The sequence below is a fragment of the Podarcis raffonei genome, chromosome 8 (genome assembly GCF_027172205.1).
Source record: "Podarcis raffonei isolate rPodRaf1 chromosome 8, rPodRaf1.pri, whole genome shotgun sequence".
NCBI lineage: Eukaryota > Metazoa > Chordata > Lepidosauria > Squamata > Lacertidae > Podarcis > Podarcis raffonei.
In genome coordinates this window covers 90,158,566-90,182,888 of record NC_070609.1, presented here as the reverse complement: position 1 = coordinate 90,182,888, position 24,323 = coordinate 90,158,566, and the positions used below count along the sequence as shown (strand labels likewise).

The 24,323-nt window shown below is 42.2% G+C and overlaps 1 protein-coding gene across 8 annotated transcripts in view; it reads right to left on the bottom strand.

Annotated features, from left to right (window-relative positions):
• The window catches only part of GPAT2 (glycerol-3-phosphate acyltransferase 2, mitochondrial), a 76,103-nt gene that overhangs the window by 29,915 nt on the left and 21,865 nt on the right, over positions 1 to 24,323 (bottom strand). For 7 of the 8 annotated variants that reach the window (XM_053401506.1, XM_053401508.1, XM_053401501.1 and 4 more), the window contains 5 exons: positions 21,707 to 21,817; positions 16,052 to 16,192; positions 12,637 to 12,736; positions 10,186 to 10,322; positions 7,648 to 7,747 (listed from right to left, as the gene is read on the bottom strand). In XM_053401506.1, the coding sequence (XP_053257481.1) occupies positions 7,648 to 7,747; positions 10,186 to 10,322; positions 12,637 to 12,736; positions 16,052 to 16,192; positions 21,707 to 21,817 (589 nt within the window). Of the gene's footprint in view, positions 1 to 7,647; positions 7,748 to 10,185; positions 10,323 to 12,636; positions 12,737 to 16,051; positions 16,193 to 16,840; positions 16,964 to 21,706; positions 21,818 to 24,323 lie in introns of those variants that run through there. The other variant, XM_053401509.1, reaches the window with a different exon arrangement.

Here is a 24,323-nt window from a genome sequence, read left to right as displayed (position 1 = left end):
ATAAATTGAAAGCTTTTGCAGATGATTTGGTTTTGACAGTACAGGAGCCAGAATCTAGTATGAAAAGAGCTTTGGAATTGATTAAAGAATTTGGTCATGTGGCAGGATTCAGATTAAATAAGTTAAAAACTAAAGTATTAGAGAAGAATTTAACACCAATAGAAAAGGACAGGTTTCAGAATGAAACAGGTTTAACTGTGGTTAAGAAAGTGAAATACCTAGGGATTAATATGACTGCGAAAAATTTGAATTTATTTAAAGATAACTATGAGAAATGTTGGTCAGAAGTCAAAAAAGATTTAGAAATCTGGTCTAATTTGAAGCTTTCCTTGTTGGGTCGAATCGCAGCTATAAAGATGAATGTTTTGCCAAAAATGTTATTTTTGTTTCAATCTTTGCAAATTTTGGACAAGATGGATTGTTTCAAGAAGTGGCAGAGAGATATTTCTAGATTTGTCTGGCAGGGCAAGAAACCTAGAATAAAGTTTAAAATCTTAACTGATGTAAAAGAAAGAGGTGGATTTGCCCTGCCAGACCTTAAATTGTACTATGAATCAGCATCTTTTTGCTGGTTAAAAGACTGGCTGCTTCTCGAGAACACGGACATTCTGGATTTAGAAGGTTTTAATAAAGTTTTTGGGTGGCATGCATATTTGTGGTACGACAAGGTTAAAGCACACAAGGCATTTAAAAACCATATTGTCAGGAAAGCTCTGTTTAATGTCTGGATAAGATATAAAGATTTGTTGGAGAGTAAAACCCCAAGGTGGCTGTCGCCAATGGAAGCTAAGTCCCAGAAAAAGCTCAATATGGAGGCCAAATGGCCAAAATATTGGGAAATTTTGGAGCAAGAAGGTGACAGATTGAAATTGGAGAGTTTTGAGAAACTAAAAGATAAAGTGCGAGATTGGCTTCATTATTATCAAATAAGAGAGGCCTACAATTTGGATAAAAAAATTGGCTTCCAGGTGGAGAAATCAAAACTGGAAACAGAATTGCTAGAACCAAAAACTAAGATTTTGTCAAAGATGTATAACTTGCTGTTAAAATGGAATACACAGGATGAAACGGTCAAATCAGCGATGATTAAATGGGCGCAGGACATAGGTCATAACATTATGTTTGCTGACTGGGAGCAGTTGTGGACCACCGGTATGAAGTTTACGGCATGTATTGCCTTAAAGGAGAATATTATGAAAATGATTTACAGGTGGTACATGACCCCAGTTAAGCTTGCAAAAATTTATCACCTGCCTGACAACAAGTGCTGGAAATGTAAAGAAGCTGATGGAACATTCTTTCACCTTTGGTGGACGTGCCCAAGGGTCAAGGCTTACTGGGAAATGATATATAATGAACTGAAGAAGGTATTTAAATTTACCTTTCCTAAGAAACCAGAGGACTTCCTTTTGGGCATAGTCGGCCAACTGGTGCCAAAGAAAGACAGAACATTTTTTATGTACGCAACAACAGCAGCAAGAATACTTCTCGCCAAGTATTGGAAGACACAAGATCTACCCACCGTGGAAGAGTGGCAGATGCAAGTGATCGACTACATGGAGATGGCAGAAATGACTGGCAGAATCCGTGACCAGGGAGAAGAATTGATGGAACAGGACTGGAAAAAGTTTAAGGGCTATTTACAAAAATATTGTAAAATGTTTGAGTGTTAACATGATGTGGGAAGTGAAGGTAACAGGGCATGTGGAATTTGGTTAAAAGTGAATGAAAAGAAGAATTTTAAAAAAAAGGAGAAGGGGGTTATGAACAGAATAATATTATGTCATAGTATATAAGGTGGAGTAATGGGCTAAGATAAGGGAAATTTGAGACATAATAATTAGAAATATATAACTATAAGTAAGGTTTGAAAAAGGGTCAGAACTTGCTGAATTCGATGGAACAAAGAGGAACACAAAAAAGAGAGATGTGAGGAGGTCAGGACAGAGGGACATGGAATTTTGAAATTTAAAAAGTGGACTTTTCTTTTTTCTTCTTTTTTTGTTAAGTGTGTATTCTTTCTTGTTTTTCTGTTCTTTGTTTTTTGTTCGGGCTTTATCTAATCGATTGATTTATTTGAAATGATGATCTTTTTGTTTTATAAAATCTCAATAAACATTTATTTTTTTAAAAAAAATGACCTCACTCTTCAAATCTTTATAAACAGTGCAAGCTAATACTGCCATCTTCACAGGGACACAACCATTTTTCCAGTGGATTTTTTTGAAATTGACCCTCAAGTACAGCTGAAGGCATTATATTTAATCTTCTTGCATAAGTGAAAGTGCATCTGTATTTTGGAATTGTTAAATTTTCCAAATAGGGTGCCAATGTGTCAAAATGACTAGGTGGAAAATAATCATACCATGGACAAAATTTCCTTCTTGTGGCCAAATTATTCTGTCACTCAAATTATTCTGTCACCTGTCTAATTAAATTATTTGCTTTACTGAAGCCCAGTGTTAATAACTGTTGTGCTTATAAACCAGAAAATTAAAGCTTTCGGTTGATCATTTTAGTCCAAGCGCTCTCAGGACAATCTTGAGATACTAAGGGTAGTAGATCGTTGGGGTTTAAATTTAGCCGAAGACAATAATTGAATGTCCTAACCTACACCAAATCTGTAATTCCAGAGAGAAGATTAGCCTCCAAGAGCAATGAAACATTTGGAAAACAGGATGGAACAGAAAAAGATTGCCTTAGGAACTTAGATTGAACAGCTTCTGTAGTTCCAAGGCGAACGTCTATCCAAATCTGAGCCCCATATAATAACTGTCCTAGGGGTTTAGCTTTAAAAACTTCAAGTGTTGATGGTATGAGATTGCCACCTTTTGTATGGAAGAAGTGTGTCAGAATTTTGGTGCTTTGAGACGCTTTTTCCTTTGCATATTTCTGATGTGCTCCCTATGACCCTGTTGACTGAAAAATAAGGCGGAGGTATTTAAAGACTTTAACTTGTTTGATTAACTGATTATCCATATACCATCTATGGGCCCTATAGTTTCTTGAAAGCACCATGACTTCAGTTTTCTTGTAATTCACAGCCAGCTGTCCTCTTTGGCAGTAGCCTGAGAATGCCCACTTTTGTTTAAGATAGAAGTACTGCATCATCTGCACATAATAAAATAGAGATGGCTTTTGTGGCCAATTTAGGGGCACGATACTCTGAGGATGTTAAACTCTGGACAATATCATTTATATATAAATTAAACAGTGCGGGAGCTAGGATACAACCTTGCTTAACTCCCTTTGTCACTGGTATGGATTCTGTGAGCATTTGTAGAGCAGTGCACTATCAGAACAGTGTTTTTATATAGACATTTAATCAAGAACAATAATCTTTGAACTATACTGTAAGAGTTCAACTTAACCCATGGTCTTACTTGAGAGACTGAATTGAATGCAGTTTTCAGATCAATGAAAGCTGCATATAGCACACCACCTGGTTTCTTAACATATCTATAAAATGGGCAAGTACAAAGCAATGGTCTACAGCGGATCTGCCTTGTCTAAATCCTGCTTGCTCTTCGGCAAGAATAGCTTCATCAGTTATCCAATCAATTAGCTTATTATAAAAATGCTTTGCATATAATTTTCTAATTACAGGTAGCAAACTAATTAGTCTAAAATTAGCCGGATCAGATGTAAGGCCCTTTTTGAATATAGAGATGGCTACTGCTGTGGCCCAAAACTTCAGGAAATAACCTGGATGCCAAGCACATTTTTCTGCTTTCTGTTTCTTCCATCTTAGCAAAAGTTTATACTTGTCTGAGGGAAACATATTCATTAATTAAGAGGGGTAAATTAGAGTTCCTATATTTGCGGTAAACTCTCTTCAGCTGGCTTTTAGCCTGCTTGCACTCTTTGTCAAACCAGCTGGAAGTTCTGATTGATCTTCTTGAGCCACTGTTCTTGATCTCAGTTCTCAAGTGATCTTGCCACCTGTCAGTCAAGATCTTAAACAAATTCATAACCTCAGCAGCAGAGGTAGCTGAGATGATAGCAGTATGAATAGTCCTTAAATCATCTACATGAAGAAGGTGTCAGTGCTAGATTGAGTACTGGTGTCCATTAATTCTATTGCCTGCAGTTACACCTAAGTTTGCATTAGAGATAAATTGAGTTTTGGGGAAATAATTGTTAAATACTGGGCCTACTAGTACCATTGTTAGAGGTAAATGAACGCTTTCAATATTATGGCCCACCTCAAACTCCATGACAAACTTATATGCAAATCGTGAGATCAGATCGCAATATAATCTATCACACTATCTCCATGCTTTGCAAAGTGGGTATATTCCCCAGGCTGATCTCCCTCTATCATACTGTTTAATATTAGCAAGTCCTTCCACCTTACAACTTGGGCTAAATAAAGCCCTGAATAATTACATCTATGATCTTTAGACAAACAGGAGGTACCTCTGGCTAAGTAAATATCTGGTTTCAAACTCTGTTTGTAATGGGTGTACAAATTTACATTGTTGGCTCCGATACGTGCATTAAAATCTCCTGCAATGATAAACACTGCAGTAGGATATATAGGGATTCTATATAATTCTCTAGTTCTGTCCAGATAGTATTTACAGTAGATTTTTTTTTTTTTAACAAGGTGGTATGTAGACGTTAATCAGCATTAAACATACTTTCAAAACTATAACCAAAACAGCAGTTGCAAACGGTTTGCATGGAATCATGGCTGTTGTAGTTGCATTCAACTTTGTGGAGATGAAACATGCTAGACCCAGTGGCGGAGCTTCATGCTTCGGCACGGGGGGCGGAGAGCAGGCGGTGGCGGGGCTGGCGCACGTCCTGGGGGTGCATGCCCAGTGCAGGTGGGGGGGCAGCCACGATGGCACCCTGGGGATCATGCTGTGGGGGGCGGTGCGCTCCTCCCGCACTCCTCTTCCTCCACCAGTGGCTAGACCCTCACTGGCCCTACCACCTTTTGTTGAGGGAGTGGCTGTCAATGAGTGATATTTGTATCCGTTAAGCATTACAGAGTCATTGTGCCTTGCTTCTTGTAGCTGAATAATATCAAATTACTCAAAATAGTTCCTCAGCTTTTATTATTCTGCTTTGAATGCCAACCAGCTATGTTCCATGACATCAGTTTTAGCCCGAATTCCTTTAAAGCTCTGTGCTGTCGCTTCCCAATTTCGTCTAAAAAAACGCTTCCAATCAGTGGGAACTCATTCAACAGTATTAGTATCCTTTCTGATTCTCAAGAGAGGACTACCTATTCCATTTGGAGCTAACTTCTGATAGCTCAGCTACAGCATCAGGATTGTCCCTCCCCATATCATATTCCCATGGGGGGGGAGGGTGAGTTTGCAGCTCTGCATCTATACACTTCAAAGTTCCTCCAGTAGTCCTCTTTTTAACTATACATTTTGGAGAAACAGCTTGTGGGGGGAAATGGGTTTTCATCAGGCATTTAGGAGAAGAAAAAGTAAGATCAATAGAATTATGATGCTCTGGTTTCAGAACAGAAACTATTTAACCATAGCAATTAAAAAAGCCTACAAATTGAAGGCACAAAGAGTTCTAAGACAGCACAATTTGCTTGAGTAAGGCCCCCAAATCTGACTATAATGAAAACTAAATTCTGCAAGGTCATTGTAGGCAGATGGAATTAAACCATTCTACAAATCATTAAATATTTGACCTAAGATATAATATTCAGCACATACCAACATTTTAATGGATCCACTCAACCCACATCCTTACAAAGCCAGCATAGTTGTGTGAATTGACTGGCTACACCCTAGCTACATTTCAGCCAGGCTCTTAATGGCCTAGGCCACACAGGATACAGGAACCTGTGTAATATTCCCAGACATGCCTGGTCACATTTAAAATAAACTTAACCACATGCCCATTCATTTGTAATGCTAGCATTACAACAGCATGCTCACGCACGCACATACGGACCACTGATTGCAGACATTCCAACAGTAACAAGCGAATGGGCCAGGACATGCATTAAGCGCTTTCCATGTGTCAGTCCTACTTGAACGAGGGCTTCCTGCAAGGGTGCATTCTGCCTTAAGCACTGAAAATTCTAGAGCTCCCTCAGAGACAAGCGGAGAAGGCTGGAGAGCATCCTAGGGAAACAGAGAAGCAGAACCACTGGCCGCCTTTCTCTGCTTTAGCAGCTCACTGTCCCAGCTCCAACCCCTAGGGACAATTGGCTGCTAAAGGAGAAATAAGCAGAGATAAACCTCCAGCTTTCTCTGCCTGTCTCTGGGGAAGATTCAGAATACTGAACCATCAGAACCCGCCTTAGGACTAAATTAGATCTGATCATGGATCTTCCATGTCACGCCTCCTTTAGTTAAATGCAACCATTAAGTGAGGGCTTTAAACCTCCCCCCCCCATACACATACCATTTCCCACCCCCATTTAAATGACCCTTTCCAAGTTGAAATTAGCTTCAGGGAGGAGCGAAAGGGGTTATTCTCTCCTCTGCCCCAACTCCAGCTAATATCAGCACCAGAAGGAAGCACTGAAACCCAGGGAACCTGCACACTTTGTGTATGTGTGTTAAACCCACACACTCACTGAGGAAGGAAGACACTGCCCCAGAGACAGCATGCTTCACCTGTACACACAAAGGTGAGGCTGAGATGCTCAACAAACATCTATACAGCAGTAAGAAACTGGTCCCCAACTCCCTCCCGAATATCTGCCATAAGCACCCTGACTGCCCATCTCGTAAGCGCTCAACATACTACCCGACGTTCACACCTACTGTTCCATGTTACCCTCCAGTAGCTGGGTCCCTCTGGGCTGCAAATTAGCCACCCTTCACATCACCCAAAATAAAGATGGGATGCATTGTGCTACTTTGGTCTTCCAGCAAGCATATTGAAGACTCGATGTAATTCTGGCACTTATGTGGAAAATGTAGCTTGCTAGGCTAGTTAGCTAGTTTCCTCTGTGCTTTTATTTTGTCTTGTACTCTGTGTATTTCTCTCACTCAACCTTCCTTCCTCATTTATTAAAAATCAAGCCTTTTGTAATTCATACCCTGGAGATTGGCTGATTACTTTGGAACACCCTAAGGAATGTCTCCCAATACTACATGTCCACAACAAGGTTTCCTTAGGGAACCCAAGGAAGAAGGAGCTGAACATTTCTCGATATGGAGCGTCAACTAGCAGTTTTCCAGTTCCCAGGTTAAAATCCCTGAACTCTCTAAGCAGCTATTCAAGCAAAGAGAAGGATACCAGGAGATCCACACTAGCATCTCCTATATCACATTTAGCTTACCTCATATAATAATAATAATAATAATAGTTGTTGTAGCTGTTATTATTTAAATGCCGCCCACCTGACTGGGTTGCCTCAGCCATACATGCCCACTTTTGATGTGGCAATATGTAGCCAAGCCTCAAAGCCAGAATGTGAGGAAACATCATCTGGTCATTCACAAGATGAAATGCTGTTGTGGAGCCCATGAGAAAGTCAATGCAATATGAGAAATTGTCACATTAAGTGGCTGTTGGTCAAGTGTTCTTCAAAACTCTCAGCCAAGTCTCCTCCTCCTCCTCCTCCTCCTCTCAGCACCAACGCCCACCCCCAGTGCTCACAGCCCATAGCAATCAGAACTTCCCTTCCTTCCAAAGATCAAACACTAAACTTACTGAAGCCAAAACAGCTCTGGAGAGGACTCCTTGCTCACTGTCCCGGGCCTGTTCCACTCCTTGAGGCAGGAACACCCCTCCTAGGAGCGCCAGCAGGGTTCTGTACAAAGAGGAGCAAGAGCAGGGCTGGTTTATTAAGAGCCTGGCTCCTCCACGCATCCTACGGTGTAGGAACAGGATTTGGCCTGTGGGATGCAACTCAGGATGTTTAGGGAAGTTTTTAATGTCTGGTATTTTATCGTAGTGTTGTTGTTGTTGTTGTTGTTGTCGTCGTCATCATTAATTCTGTTGGGAGCCGCCCAGAGTGGCTAGGGAAACCCAGACAGATGGGTGGGGTATAAATCATAAATTGTTATTATGATCCTGTCAGCCACAGTTATCTTTTTCTTTTCTTTTTTTAAAAGAATGCAAACAGAATTCTAGCTGTGGAAATAAGCTTTGGTCACATCTACATTCAAAGCACTTTTTTTACCACTTTCCCCATCCTGGGAACCATAGTTTAAGTATGCTGAGAGCTGTGAGGAGAAGCCCCCCAGCACCATTAATAAACCGCAGTTCCTCGCATTCTTTAGGGGAAGCCATGGTTGTTAATGTGGTATAAGGGTGCTTCAAACGTACGGTGAGGATGTGACCTGAAAATATGACAGCAAGGAGGTCTTCCAGCAGCTTTAATACTCTGCATGATGAAGAAAAATATGTGTGAAAATAAGAACATGTATATGTTTTAAATAAGTTTGCAGGGCCTTTTTAGAGAAACAGAATAAAGCATCTCTTTATGCAGATTTTTTTCAATTTTTTAATGTTATTAATAGATTCGTGATGGGGTGGGGAGATGCAAAGGTCTGTGTGGAAAGAATCATATACCCAAATCTATCCAGCTGGAAAACTTAATTCCGCAAGTTCATTGTGGGCAGAACAAATTATGCAAATTCAACAAATTATTAAAATATTGTTATTTCATTTAATAAGACTTAAGAAATCTGATTTATTAGACCCAAACGGCACTCAGCATCAGCAGAAGTGGTAAAAGCTTTTTCAAGACAGAACCACCCACACTAATTGCAAAACTGAGAACAAGTGGAAGGGAAACTTCCATAAGGAATCAAACTGAGGGGAGATAATCAGAAGTGGGAAAGGCCTCACTCACAAACACTACCAGTCTCAGACTCTTCAAACCTTTCTTCACCCCCTGATGCCACTTGTTGTTGCCGCCATGGCTTGCTGGGGATGATGGGAGTTGTAGTACAAAACAGATGGAGGGCACTAGGCTGGCAACTATACAATTGCAGCCTTGAAAGCCAAGCCTCTGTAGCTGCATGGGGGAAACTGCACTGAGGGGGCAGTTGGGCTCCTTTCTGGGTTAAACCTCAGGGTGAGGTGGCGAAGCAGACTCTCTCCCTCCATTCTCCCACCATGGACTTTTCTTTTCTTAACAGAGTATCTCTCCGTGTCTCTCTCTCTCCACCACCTAAACTCTTTCTGGAAGGGAGCCCTGTCAGATGGCAACAAAGGCAGGAGGCCACCTGGGTGAAGAGGAAAGGGAAATTGCCTTTACAGGCCAAGAGGGAGTTTGTGTTTCGAGCATAACAACGTATTGGTCAGATTCAGAAGTTGCCTTTATTGGGAAAATATTGGGCTTCAATACTCAATACCTTGTGGGTTCAGCCTGGAATGGCCACATAGAAACTAGACGACAATTATCAGGGCACGTTTTTAGGCATTGCAATGCTGATGCAACACAACCTCAACCAGCAAGTAGCTGAGGGGTGGCACCCAAATATGAGGAAAAGCACAAGCAAGCAAATGGAAGCAAAGGGGCCATCTATGGCAATACTTGCTTTGACTAGTTTATACTAGTTAAGCACAAGGCATAGAAATTTTGGGCTGATCCACACTTTCTCTTGTCCTGCTGCTTTTCCCCAGGAAAAACCGCTCTTTAGTGCTCAGAGCAAAAGGGCAACTCAGATTTTCCACGGACTGCCATTTGTTCCAACCTATTGCTAAGAAGTGGGTTTTCCCCTGGAAAGGAGCAGGGCAAAGGGAAAACCATTCGGACCCATGCTTTCTAGGCACATCCAGGGGTGCAGGAAGGGGAGTGCGGTCTGCCTTGAGGGGGGTGACAAAATGGCCCACTGCGGGGGGGCAGCACTTACCGTGGGGCCTGGCCCGCAGCGTGCCTGAGCCACACGTCTCTCCTTGGAGTTTGCAGGCTTCCCCAACCTCTTGCCTCCTCCCAGATGTTGGATTGTGACTTCCCAGGTGGAGGAGACCAGGATGGCAAAGGCTGGTGTCGTTTTTTCAGGATTCAAAACAATTCAAATATATAACACCAATTACCCTAACACCCATCCTGAAATATGTATTTCAAGTCCGGGGCTGAGTGAGAGAGTGGAGGGCTTAGCAAATGGCATATTGGAATGAAACTAAATCCAAATACCCTTGAGCAGATTGAAAGTGAAAGGGGGGGGAGAATCCCAGAAAAATGTGTGAAAAAACGTGTTCTCATATCTCAAAATGCACTCCAGATTGAAATCTTACCTGCACTTTGAAGGACAGGTTTTGTATTCACAAGTGACCCTGGGTGTGCCTAGGCCCTGTGAGATGAGAAGGAGCTGAAGCAACAGCCTGTCCAACTGAGATTTGTGGGTTGATAAAAAGACCACAGGAACATCAGGCTGGAGGCAAGAGAAAAACAACAGTCCTGAGCAACAGCAGACATACACAATATACCAAAGAGGGCACAGTGCAAAAGCTTCATGTAACAAAAGAGGCATCAGAGCATCCGAAAGGCTGGGGGGGGGGTCTGGCTCAGGAACCACACTTGGCTCATGAACAGTTAAAGTAGCATAAGTAGGGATAGCAAAATAAAAGCTTCCTTTTCTTCTGAAAAGCAGAAAGTATGCTTAACCATGTAAAAAAAAAAATACTTAGCACTTAAACAGATTTCTATAGCAGCCTTAGCCAACCTGTTGCCCTGCAGACATTTTGAACTACAACTTCTGAGCTGGCTGGCACTGATGGCAGTTGCACTCCAAAACATCTAGCAGGGGTAGGCAAACTAAGGCCCGTGGGCCAGATGCAGCCCAATCGTCTTCTCAATCCAGCCCGCGGACAGTCCAGGAATCAGCGTGTTTTTACATGAGTAGAATGTGTCCTTTTATTTAAAATGCATCTCTGGGTTATTTGGGGGGCATAGGAATTCGTTCATTCCCCTCCCCCCAAATATAGTCTGGCCCACCATGTGGTCTGAGGGACAGTGGACTGGCCCACGGCTGAAAAAGGTTGCTGACCCCTGATCTAGAGGGCACCTGCTTGGTTCCTCCCAGACATTCTCTTAGCAAACCCTAAAGAAGCTTTGCAGGTCAGCATCATGACCCTCATACCGCAGATGTGAGGCTGAAAGGCTGTGACTGGCACCTGGCCAGCAATACCTGCAATGAAACCTCCAACATAAAAGCAAGAGGAATAAAGCCCACACTTAGCTGGACTCAATGGTTAGGTACTCAATGATCAAGAAACTCAGGAATGCACATGAGCAGTTTTGGGATTTCTTTAGTGTTAGCAGAGAGAAAGGACTGCATACAATCTAGAGCAAATTCAAAGAATGTTGCTATTAGAATTATGGTATTGCCTCTGGAAAAATATGGGAGGGAGGAAAATGGAAAGTCCTAGAGCAGGGTTTCCCAAACTTGGGTCTACACCTGTTTTTGGACTACAACTCCCATCATCCCTAGCTAGCAGGACTAGTGGTCAGGGATAATGAGAACTGAAGTCCAAAAACAGCTGGAGACCCAAGTTTGAGAAACCCTGTCCTAGAGAAAGAGATTGGGATACGATTGTAAACTGAACAGGAAATGGAACCGAAAACATGGAACTGGACATGAACTTAGCAGACATATAATGAGAAATAAAAATGGAATACAAAAAGTGGAATACAACAAGAAATGGAACTGAACATACAGAACTGGACATGAGCAAGTGGACATATACTGAAAAATAAAAATAATATGGACTCAATGTGTGATCACAGTGAAGAAGCTTTAATATAGACATGGATGGAAAAATTTAGTATTATTCAATATGGAGCAGTGGTGGTGGGAATCAATAGAGGTAAAGTTAAAAGAAAGAATATGGTTAACATTTATCAATAATAGAGAACCTATCTTGGGCTTTCCATGGGAATGGAAATGAATGATTGAGATACCTTAACATAAAAAAAAATGTTTAACAAAAAGTAGAGAAGAAAGATGCTTGCATGTATTTTTTTTGCTAAGGTTTTCTTTTCTTTTATCTTATTTTTCTCTTTCTCTTTCTTCTTTTTGTTTCTACTTCCCCACTCATTATTTCCATATTTTATTTTATTTTTTGCTTTGCTCTTGCTTTTATCATCTACTCTGAGATAATGAGATTGCACGCAGATGAACAACAAAAGAAAAAGAAAAAGGAATGCACATGAACAAGGGAGCAAGAGGCAACATGGGAATAAAAACCAGGCACTCACTCCCATGTTGTTCTAGCATCCTACCAAGCCCATTTGCATTCCCAAAATATGGTTCCCACATTATAATTTCCCCCCTGCAAGGTCAGTTATATGAGCTTCATTAACTTACTCAGTTTGGGAGAAGAAGAAGAAGAAGCGTTTGGATTTGATATCCCACTTTATCACTACCCTAAGAAGTCTCAAAGCGGCTAACATTCTCCTTTCCCTTCCTCCCCCAACACAAACACTCTGTGAGGTGAGTGGGGCTGAGAGACTTCAGAGAAGTGTGACTGGCCCAAGGTCACCCAGCAGCTGCATGTGGAGGAGCGGAGACGTGAATCCGGTTCCCCAGATTACGAATCTACCGCTCTTAACCACTACACCACACAAAACTAGCACTAAATTTTGCGTGAGGGTCTGGAATTTTGGAGTGACACGTTAATGAAGCTATCAGTACTGTTGGGAATTGGAAACCCTCTTGCATCCACCCAGGAAAGAGCATCCCTTACCACCTCAGCAGCCCTGCGCACCATCTCCAGTTGCCCCTTGTGGATTATCACGCCAAGGAACATTTGATTCAGAAGTTTTAGCAGAACCCAGTGGCTGAGCCTGAAGGTAGAGGAGAAGTGGGAGTAAGGTTAAAAAACAACCCGCAAAGCATCACTACAACTCTTAAGAGGCTCCAAGTGGCAGGGGAACATAAAATCAAAGCCTTTGGGGGGAGAGGTGAGAAAGGCAACCACAGCTCTGTTGCCTTCTTCCAGGGTACTTTACTGGTTTCTGGGACAGATTATTATTGCCACTATTCAACCCTTAGAGCACCTAACAATGTATAGAGATTAAAAATACAAGCCAAGAATCTATGATTTCTTTGACACAAAAAAATAAGAAAAATGAAATGGTACAAGTTTCTGCTTTCTGATCTGATTTAAACAAGGAGGGATTTGGCAAGGTCCCAAAGATGGTCATAGCTATTGAAAAGTTATATTGTCTATGTTTTATGCATTTCATAACTGCAACAGGAAATCTAAAGCTCTGCCCCCCCAAAAAACTTTGACTATTCCCATTAAGCTGAGCAGCTACTCTCTCTCTCATCAAAGACTACCTTCCCCCCGCAAAGAACTACGGTTGGCAGCACCCCCACCTACAATCATGCCAGACAGCTCATTCCCCCTCATCACTCCCACCCCGTCCAAATGGGGAAAGAGAACTTCTGAGCTAATCAGCCCTTTCTCTGAGTTAACTGCATGCACTCACTGCCGCTGCTTTTCCTATTAGTCCCTAACTTGTGTTAATTTGAAGCTGATGAAAGGTGCTGGGTTAATAAGAAGCCTCTTATACACTGCGGTTTTCATCTGTAGGTTTCAAAGGACTTCCTGAAGGAAGTTCGCTGCCTCTCTCTCACCCCCTCACTTTCTTTTTAAAAACCACAAGCCAACGAGCAAAGATTTACCAAAAGATCATTGATATAAAGGGGGGGGGATCTTGCATCAATCCTTTCCCAGAATCTCCCAGCCGTTTTTAAATACACTCAAGGGTACTATAGCAAAGGACTGTACAGTTACATGGAGCTGATTTCTTTACCATATATATACAGGGGCTATATAGCTCAGTTGCTGTGGGTGTATTGTGATTTGTTTTTAGCCATCTCTTAATTGTGCTTATCTACAGTATATTCTTTCATTTTTTATTTTTTGCATTTCATTGTGGTTTATGTATCAATGTGGTTGTTGTTCTGGTTCTTGTTGTTTTTTACTTTAAGTTGTAATCCACCCTGGCATCAATACTGATGAAGAGAAGGCTATAAATCATTTAAATAAATAAATAAAATATAGGAAACTGCCCCCCTTTCCTCTAATCTCTTGATAGAGGTTTTCACAGTCACCAAAAGATTCCCTCTCTTCCTTAAAATGAGTATCAAAGTCATTCAACAGCACCACTGCAAGGTCAAACAGTAATTGCTGACCAATGAGCTGATAAACTATATCCTATATAGCATTACAAAATATATTTACATAATCACAGTGTCATAATCCATTTTTTTATTTTTTTTAATAACTTCAGGGCCACGAGGTCAGCCCCTTGGTGCTGATGTAGCTATACATGTCATTATTATTATTTCTGTTTTCTGATCTTTAACCATAATAAAGAGTGCTGGTGGTGATGTTCTTGACATCAGGCTCTTTAGATCCTTCCACTGAGCTCAATGCCACAGCGCAGATTTAATTAGGCAATCTGGAAAGGCAGCCACATGCTGGTGTAGAGCCAATCCATAAGCAAAGAAAGGACAATGCAAACAGGCACCTACTGGCAATATTGCTCCCATGTACCCTCAGCAACGTGCAAAATGAAAACCTGGGATGAAAATCCTACAATCTCAAAGTGAGATCCTGCTGCAGTTCAGCCCAGGAGCTTACCAGGAGAGCTAACTTCAGTCAGCAACAGGATGGTCTCTTTGCTAGGGAAAATGCTAGAAGTAATAGGCAGAAAGAAATTATCTCCCCAGATTTAGTAGTGAACACACTCCTGCATGGTGAGTAAGATAGAACTATGCATTTGAATTATTGAAATATATTATTTTCACCATGTGGTTTTTTGGGGGTGGGGGGGGGGAGATCTAAGAGAGGTACATTCTTTTAAAAGCTACAAAATATGGGTTCAGCGGAAAATATTAGCATTATACTCCCAACAAGAACTGAAGGAGAATCAAGAGCCAGTGCAGAAAAGGTATCACTGACAAATCTCCCAAACTCAGCAAATTAAAACCTCTAGCAAAGTGGTTTTCAGAGCAGGTTGCCAGGAAGTGTGGGGTCCCTTAGAAGTTTAGCAGCAAGTGCACTCTCAATGAGCACAGTGGTGGCAGACAAGCTATCCTGAAAACCCTCTTGCGTGCCACTACCAATTGCCCTCTGCATTTTGCAGCCATGCGGGATTGTTGGGTGGGTTCTGCTGTGCATTATTTGGGCCACAAGGGGCAGCAACAACCCTGAGTCAGCAGTCCGCAGGAACTGGCTGTCTAGAAATGTTACCATAGAATCTCAGCAAGCCAGCTGATATGTGAAAGATGGATACAGAGCCAGCCCAAGTCATTTTGCTGCCTGAGGCAATGGACAAGATGACTCCCTCACATTCCATGTACAGAAACTTACTGGAGTTGCAGGTTAATCTTCCTGCAAAACTGGCAACTTTACAGGGTCTTCTGGCCACATGAGGGTAGCAGGTTACTTTACAGGGTGGTGCACAGGCCCCTGGCACGCATACCTCTGACTTCCAACAGAGGTGAACATCCAGGGGTCACAAGAAGAATGGTTGGAAAGCTGTCACTTCTGCTGCCCTAGTATCTGCCACCGGAGGCAACTGCCTCAGTCTGCCCAATGACAATGCAAGCCCTGGATATTTTCACTGTGCTGGGGAAGGGAACAACAGGGAGTCATGTCTAGCCCCTCTCTAATGGTCTTTTGGAAGCTAGTTGAACCTTCCTTTTTAAGGCAGCTTTTTGATGGCACGATTATTTAAGCTTGTTGGTTTCAGTGCACTGAACTGCTGCTCCTGGTGTATTATAGTTCTTGTTTTTGCTGTTTTAATGTTTTTGTAATTGAGCTTTACAGTTTTTAAATTCATTTCAATTTTGTTGTTACCTGTCTTGAGCTTTTTTAAAATAAAAGAGAGGTGGTTCAAAGCCACAGATTATGTTCCACAACTCCATATTTGATTGCATACACACCACACATTTAAAACACACACACACACACCCTCAAAGAAACCTGGGAACTGTAGCATGTTAATGGTACTGGTAATTTTAACTCTGTGAGGGGCGTACTACATTTCCCAGGAGAGAGAGGAAATGTCCTTGAAATACATGGTATGTAATCTCTGTAAGCATACACACACACCCATTTAACCCCCTCCTTTGCAATCCCATACCTCAGTAGGAGAGGTGAAACAGAGGACTGTATCTGGCAGAGAATGCTGTGAATTCTCTGCATCCACTGTGGGACTGGCATGCTGGTCTCCGGCGCATCCCCCTTGCTCTGAGGCACTTTCTGACACACAATGTCCTGTACCCTTGACAGACAAAAAGGAGAATAAAAACATATGTTTCTTCCGATGAGCACTTGATGAAGGATTTAGGCAGTCAAAAAGGATACTTGTAGATGATGCACAAATTTCAGAACACAAATACATCTCTCTAAAACTTGATGATAAACTGAAATTTGGATACAAGAACGTGTCAGCATTATGTTTGATTGTTGTTTTGCGAGCCCAGCTCTTGGTCATGTTCATGAAATTACAAATTAAGATATCAGTTCTTCTTTCTCATTAACTGCTCTGGGCACTTAATGCAGAAAAACAGGATACAAATAATATTAATGCAAACAATAACAAGTGAATGAAAGAGCAAGATACAGACTTGCCTTGCGAACAGTTATGGGAAGGATAATTCCCATGTATGTGCCATACAAATCCCAATCTATCTCTGTGTATACAACCTTTATTATTATTGCTGTAGTTATTATTATGTTACATATTTATTTATTTATATCCCGCCTTTTTTCCTAACAGGGAATCAAGGTGGCTTACAGATAAAATTAAAACTATCTATCTTTCTTTTTTAAAAAATTGCAGATAATCACAATAAACGCAGCATGGCACCAGCCCTTTCATTAAAAGCAGTCAGTTCCTAAAACCCTGTTGGAGTAAAAAGAACTTCACCTGCTAGCAGAAGGACAACTAGGAGGGAGCCAGAGTTCCAAAGGAAGGAGTTCCAGAGTCTGGAAGGCACCACCAAGAAGGCCTCCTTCTGCATCCCTCCATGTGTGCCTGGGAGTGTGGAGGAAACAACAGAAGCCCCCCCCCCCCCTCCAAGATTTCAAAACCCGGGCAGGCTCATATATGGTCTTCCAAATAGCCTGGACCTAAGTTGTATTTTAAAATACGGTATATTCTTGGCTGCCTTACAGAATCCTCTTGACAACCAAAAAAGTGAGGTAACAGTCCCGTCCACTCTGATTTCTCAGGAACTTACTGAAATTCTGCCTCTGCAATATTGTGCCTCTGCCAATAAAACAATATTGTGCCTCGGAACAATAAAAAAATAATAAAGTGCATTATTATTAACGTGTTGTGGACTTTGCTGTGACGACTCCACAAACTGAAAAGTCAGGGCTGGAAAGATCTTGATAACCAGAAATATTTCAATGTCCTACAAAATGGAGTATCAGCTTTAATAAAGGAAGACATAAGGCCAATACTATCTATGTGCACAATATATTCCATTTTGAAAATACTTTGTGATGTATTATGGCATTCCTTTGTTCTGAATTTCTGAATCAGGCATTGTAATTTAAATAACACTGAATGCACTTGTTGCAAAAAAAAATTATACTATTGTACAGTATTTTGTTGGGTGTACCTCCCCCATGGACTTTTTTCTTTTACATATGTAAGTTCACAAAGGCTGTGTGAACTTTTACGCTGTGCATTCTGGTTCAGAAAACCTTGTGATAAAATATGAATTTTTTTAAAAAGATCTTGATATATAGTCTTCTAAACTCAGAGCACCCAGTATACCACCGGAAGATTTTTATTACTTTCCTTCTTTTTTCTGGACCTTCAAAATTTTGCCACCTCCTGTTTTAATTTGGCAGAGTAATCTGCATAACAAAAATTCTACTTGTTAATGTTAATGTAGATTTATTTCCCCAAATGAAGAAAAATATACAGTTCCAAATTATGATTCTATAGCTACATGGGAAGTTCTGTAAGGCACACTATGGCTATCTCTGCCCCAAGGGATCTCGTGTTGCTGGCTTCTTTACTTCCTTTTGATCCAGCCCATTTGGCCGAGGGAGGTCCACAATTTGAACCCACTGAAACAGGCTGCTGTCTCCAGAGGTTCACAGCTATGCCATTTCCATAAGCAACTCTCATACTATTTAGGGTTTCCCCCCTTTACATTTCTTACATTAGTAAAAACCTATACAAGTTAGAATGTACTCTCCCCCACCCTCTGTGGTACATTATCCATTCACAAGGGACACAATCCTTATTTAAAAGCGTTTTCAGCATCACTTGTCAAAAAACGCCCTCAGACTCCAAGGAATCCCAGCAGCTTTGCCTGAAAAAACTCTACTGGAAGCAAGCCATTTTTATATATGCTTTTCTGTTATTACTGGCAAGTCTTGGGTTGTAGCCTTATACACCTCCAACAGCTCTGCACACCAAAATGCTTTGGTCATCCCAACTCAGCAGCCTGACATCAAAGAGAGACTTGCAGGTAGTTTACAGAAGAGTAAGGGGCAGGGACCCAGGGGGAAAGGAGAGCTGAAGCGCCATGTAGGTACAGATTGAAGGATCTAGACAAGAGTGCTTGCCTGGTTGTACCACAGTAACTCAGAACCACTGCAGACAAACCACTGCTTGGTGCAATTCTTTATTTGATCCCAGAGGAAGGCATGGCCCACCCAGCCTCAAAAAACAGATGGGGAAGTGTGTGCATTCACATCCAGCGCTTTGAGATCACAAAGCAAACTGAAGGTGAATAGTACCTGGTTTCCAAATACAGTTTCTCTGTTTTTATCCCAAGAGACAAGAAGCACTACAGCAGGATTTTTCAAAACTGAATGAGATGATGGTTCAGCTGTGTTTGTGCACATGCAAACATGTAGGTAGAGAGGTCTGTAAGCTAGGAAGAATGTTTGGGGCTTTAAGAAAATCAGAAACTGCCTGGATAGCTAAAATGTTCCCAAAAGGTAACTAACGTGGATTAAGCAATCTTGAGTATGCACACGAGACAGGAAAGGGGGGCTAGAACTTTGAAGGGCTGCTTTATAAGCATAAGCAGGAGTTACTTCTCAGCGGTCTTTTGTCCTCACAAAGAGAGGGATTTAAGAGTGGTCAGAGGGGTAGATTTCCCTCCCACTTCAATGCATGCTTATGAATGAAAGGATTAGTGGAGTGGTTTTCAACCAGTGTGCCTTGGCGCCCTGGGGTGCTGTTGGCAACACTGGCCTCTGTCCCTCTTTCCTTCCCTCCCTCCTCTGATGCACTCTCACATTATCTGCCTCCCAAAGGGTTGCACAGCTGTTTGTTGCAGCAGCCCTGGCTATAAGCTCCCCAGGTGAATGGTGACTCTGGGGCTGGCCAAGGCGTGCTGGTTGCCAGGAGCTGAAGCAGTCTCAAGTAGGTGAGGGAGCCTAATCAGCCAGTCCACCAGCCCTTTACTTTGGGAACAGACAGACAAATGGGAGGCTGGGCAGGCATCGCACCGGCCTTTCTTGTGCTTGCTGTGTGTCATTCCTGCCTGGGAGCAGAGTGCCCGACACTGAAGGGTAGCCTTTCCACCTGGCAGCCCGGCAGAGCCCACTGCTGCCAAGCCAAGGTGAATAAGGTACTGGCTTCACGTTCACCTTTGGCCAGTCTCCAGTGGGCTGCTAAGGTTGGGGGCATCTTCTTCCCAGGCCCCTGTGGACAGGCATGAGGAGGCACCTCTCTTTGGGGCAGGGAGTGGCTCAGAGACCAGGCACAGCTGCTGAAAGGACTCCTAAGGAGAGGGGAGAGGAGCAGTGGCCGAGGGAACACTCCACAAGGGAGGGTATTCAAAAAAGGGAGGGGGGCTGCCGGCTCTGCAGGCAAGGGGCAACACAACTGGGCTTCTCAAGCTCAGAGCATGTTTCCCCACAAGGAAGCCACAAAAAATGTAGTTAGTCAAGGAAACTGTGGACTCAAAAAGGCTGAAAACCTCTGGATTAGTGGATAGGAGCATCTACCCTATAAGGAAAGGTTACATTTGGGGCTTCCTAATTTAGAAAAAAAAATAAGTAGTAGTAATTTGTTTACAACCCTGTGTGGTGGATGGAATGTTCTGGAAGCCCCATATTCTAAAAACTGGGAAGACAGAACACAATTTTGCACATTAGGGTAAAAATAGATGTGATGTCACAGCACGCTGTTCATGCACACTTGAGCCTGGCTTTGCAAACCTCTATGTGCAAATGACTTACAAGTCAAACTTTTCCGTAGTGTAGTGGTTATCACGTTCGCCTCACAAGTCAAACGCAAGATCTCAGGACTTGTCCTTTCCCTCCAACTGTTGTTGTTTTTAAAAAAATTAAAAAGATTTGGACAAAAAAACCCAGGCATGTTCTGGATGGAAAGAGGTAAAAGAAAAATCTGCTAAATTACACAATCTCTGGAGGCCAAGTTCCGGACTTCAAAAAGACTCTCATCTTGGCATTTTGATGAATGAGGTGAGTGGCTGCCATATTTTTGTATTTGTTATAGCTGCTATTTCATGATTTGGCGAACCTCACCAAGAAAGAATTAATTATCCAAAGGAAACGCAGGAGGCGCAAAACAAATTGGATGTAATAGCTTCACAGTCCTTGGTGGAGAGCCCTAATCAAATTTGGCAGAGTAAGATCAGATATGAAAGGGGCTCGGGCCGAGGAGGGAAGATGGCGACGGCAGCAGTTGTGATGCAAAAAGAAAAAGGAAATGAAAAGCACTCTCCCTTACTAGAGGGAGGTTGGCGATATTTTTTATTTGAACTACAAAAGCGATGTACTTTACAAAAGATGCATTTGCTTGCATGGAATATTATCACATACAGTTTGAAAAGAGAGTGATGGTAAACTCTGGATGCCTGCCAGCTGTCCGAGGGCCCTGGGGAGCTGCTGTGGGTTTTTATGGGGAAACCGGAAACAATCTTTGGGTAACTTACTGATTGCGAAGTACACCCCTATAGTACATTGGAAACATCAGCTTATTTAGAAATAAACCTTGGATGGAAGCCCAGAGCCTTTTACAGCAAGAATCAGCAGAACATCAGCAGAGAAAGGAGGGGTCATCAAAAGTGGACTCTGCTTCAAAATGTTATAACTGAGAACAATATGGGAAAAAATTGCCTCCTACGTGAGTACAGAAATATGGAATCGTTAAACAAAACAAGATAGTTATACCAGCGACTGACTGAGAAAGGAGGATGGTCAGTATCAGGATTGGAAAATCAAGAAGTAACAAAGGAGAGAAAATAAATGATGGACATTGGCTCTTGAAATCCAGAACATGGGAAGTCCCATTGAAATTATTTAATTCGGACTCTATAATTGGCTGTATTGTTTTTTGTTTTAGAATGTGGTAAGATTTGGCTCTATTTGTTATTAATATGAATGTGTTTCTTTCATTATTATTGGAAAATGAATAAAAATTATTCCCCCCCCCAAAAAAATGCTACCAAACCTAACATCAGAAGGCAGAAAGGCTGCTCAGCCTCCAGAGTGCCCCAAGTTAACAGCAGCAGAGGTGACTGGTGGCCATTGGGACTGGTAGGGCAGAAGGCCAGGAGCCAGAGGCAATAACAGGCAGAGCCAACTCATTCTAGTTTTGTGACCATCTTCCCTGCTGAATTCTACAAGGGCAACACTGAGACTGAAGAGAGAAAACTAACAAGCAATGAGTGTCATCCCTTGGACTGGATGTAAATAAAAGACAAGCAGGTGGGGGCTGAATGAGGGCAGGCTGAGGATGAGATAGCGCCCCGCTTGCTCAAATGGGCCAACCTCCACTGAACAACAGTACCTCTTGCTGTGGAAGATTCTTTTTTGGAGATCACTGGGGGTATCAGCACAAATTTTCCAATCACACACTGTGAAGAAGCAGCAGAGTCTTCTTACCAGCCAGCCTCTGAACCTGAGAGAGAGAAAGTTCATATATAAGAGATTAATAATGGGATGCCCGTATCTGTGACATTCCTAAGAGCTGAAAATGCGCCCCCCAGCTGCCCAGAATATGGCAGTCAAACCAAGGTCCATTCCCAATCTCTAAAGCAGGGTAAGGAACCTCAGAATGGGGAGTCAAAGCTGGTCCCTCAGGCGTGTCTACCTGGCCCTTGAAACTCTCCCCTTGCTTCACCCATCACTGATTCACACTCTTCTTCAGTAGGTTTTGGAGTGTGTCCTTCAACTCTGATAATGCCTCTTGCTTGTCCATAAATAGGATAAGGAGGGTATGTGAAGGCATGCAGAACCTGCTGAACAATGATTAATATTTACATCTATTGCTTGCTCATTTTTTCTCACCCAGCTCTAAACTAAGTACAAGATGCCACAGCTCTTCAGTATCTAGGAACCATCTTGCTAAATGACAGGAAGGCCAATCTAATCCAGTGTTCAGTATCTAACAGTTCCTTGCCAAACTGAACATTACAGCCATCCCCTGTTGTCTTTCATAGTACCTGGTATCAAATATATGCTGTTTCTGGATAGACCTGACCTCACTGTATTTGCCCAACTCATTTTTAAAGGCAAATAAAGTAGTGGCCATCACCACAACAGGTAGCAAAAAATTCCAGCCAGAAACCTCAGAAGCAAGGCCAAGAAGGCAATGACCACCCCCCCCCCCGTTTGTCTTGCAAAATCTATAAATGTACTTTATAGTATCTAATTTACCAATGTTGAATTGCCATTAAAATGGGTTTGGAATCTATACCTGCTGCTGCAAAATGCTGGAACCAGAATAGTTCTGGAATATTGCTTCCCAGCTGTTAAAATTGCACTGGCTTTCAACTGGCACAAAGGACACATCCATACTTCCTTTTGTGTCTCACTTTCGAGGCACAAGGCTAACCTCTAAAGCTCTCTGTCGGTGGGTTTCTTTTGTCCTGGCGCTTTCCCCAGGAAAATCTGCATTTTACTGCTGAATCAGAAGAAATGGCAATCTGTAGAAAACCCGACTGCCATTTGTCCCGATTGGGCAGTAAAACATGGGGTATTCCTGGGGAAAGCAGCACCACCACCAGAAAAACACTCAGACATGGACCTGTGCCTAGAAATGTAACAAAAAAGGAGGTCTAAAGGAATACCTCTGAATACCAGTTTTTGGGAATTGCAGGTGGGCAAAGAGCTGTTGTGCTCATGTTCTGCTTATGGGCTTCCCATTGGGGCATCTGGTTGGTCACCACAAGAACAGAATATGGGACTAGATGGACCATTGGCCTGATCCCTGTTTCATCAATTAGAATCATCTTTGGAGGAACTGCACCAAGGATGAGGATGCTGGACTGGGCATTCTTGATGGCAGTGCTCCAATGGAGGTTAAACTACCGCCCTCTTTTAGGACAAAATATATATTTTTATTCAGTCAGGCTTTTAAAGGATGCACTCACTCCTCCTGCTTCAGCACAGCCACAAGGGACCAAAAGCTACTGCTTCTGTTTTAGATTAACCATAGTTTAGTGTTATATATGAGCCTTTAACTCTTGTTGTTTCAAGCCAGGGCAGGGGAGACAGTCTCCCAGCTTGACTTTTAATCCTGTCTAGCTCACCTGGTGTGGTACCCTCGAGATATTGTTGGCCTACAACCCCATCAGCCCTAGCCAGCAGGGCTGGTCAGAAACAATGGGTGTTGTAGTCCAACAACATACGGAGGAGACCACATGAATGCCCTCTTGCAATTGCGTCAAGGTCTTTTTGGTAAACTGCCTTGGAGGGTTTTAGAGCCAAAGGGTGGTTTGTGGTGGGGGGAAGTAACTCTAGAATCTTAACTTTCTTAATCTTTGGAATCTTGAGGGCGATGTTTGCTTTACTACTAGTCAAATACAATTCTTCTGATTTTAAGGTGCTAAAACAGCATTCAAACAGCATTCAAAATGTCCATTATTAAGGAAAACACATTTGCATAATTTAGCTTTAGATTGCAAAATGTGGTTAACTAATGACGATTTCCTTGGAGCAAAATTCATTTATCTTTGTTCCAGAGTTCTTCCCACTTTGAAAAGGAGTTACACAGTAGGGTGGAAAGTGGCCCATGTTATCCAGAGCCTAAAGCAAAGGGCTTCCCTCTACTAGACCCACCTCCCTTAAAAAAATCTTTGCTTTTGCTCTGATATCAATCAAGTGCTTCTCTCCTCCCTGCTGTTAATAACACTTAGCACTTTGGGGATTTCAGTTTTCAAAGAACTTCACAAACTACAATTAAAGTAATTAGGAATCAGGCTAATGAGAATAAAGTCTTTAATCCTCACACAAATCCTATGAGGTAGAAAGCTTTGTTATCTACATTTTAATTTGGAGGCGATGAAGAGAGGGGAGGGGAGAGGAAGTAAGGGGAAATCAAGAAACACAGAGAATAAATGACTAACCCAAACACAGCACTCTTTGAATAGCTGGTCCAAGACTTTTGATGTCAAACGGCACCC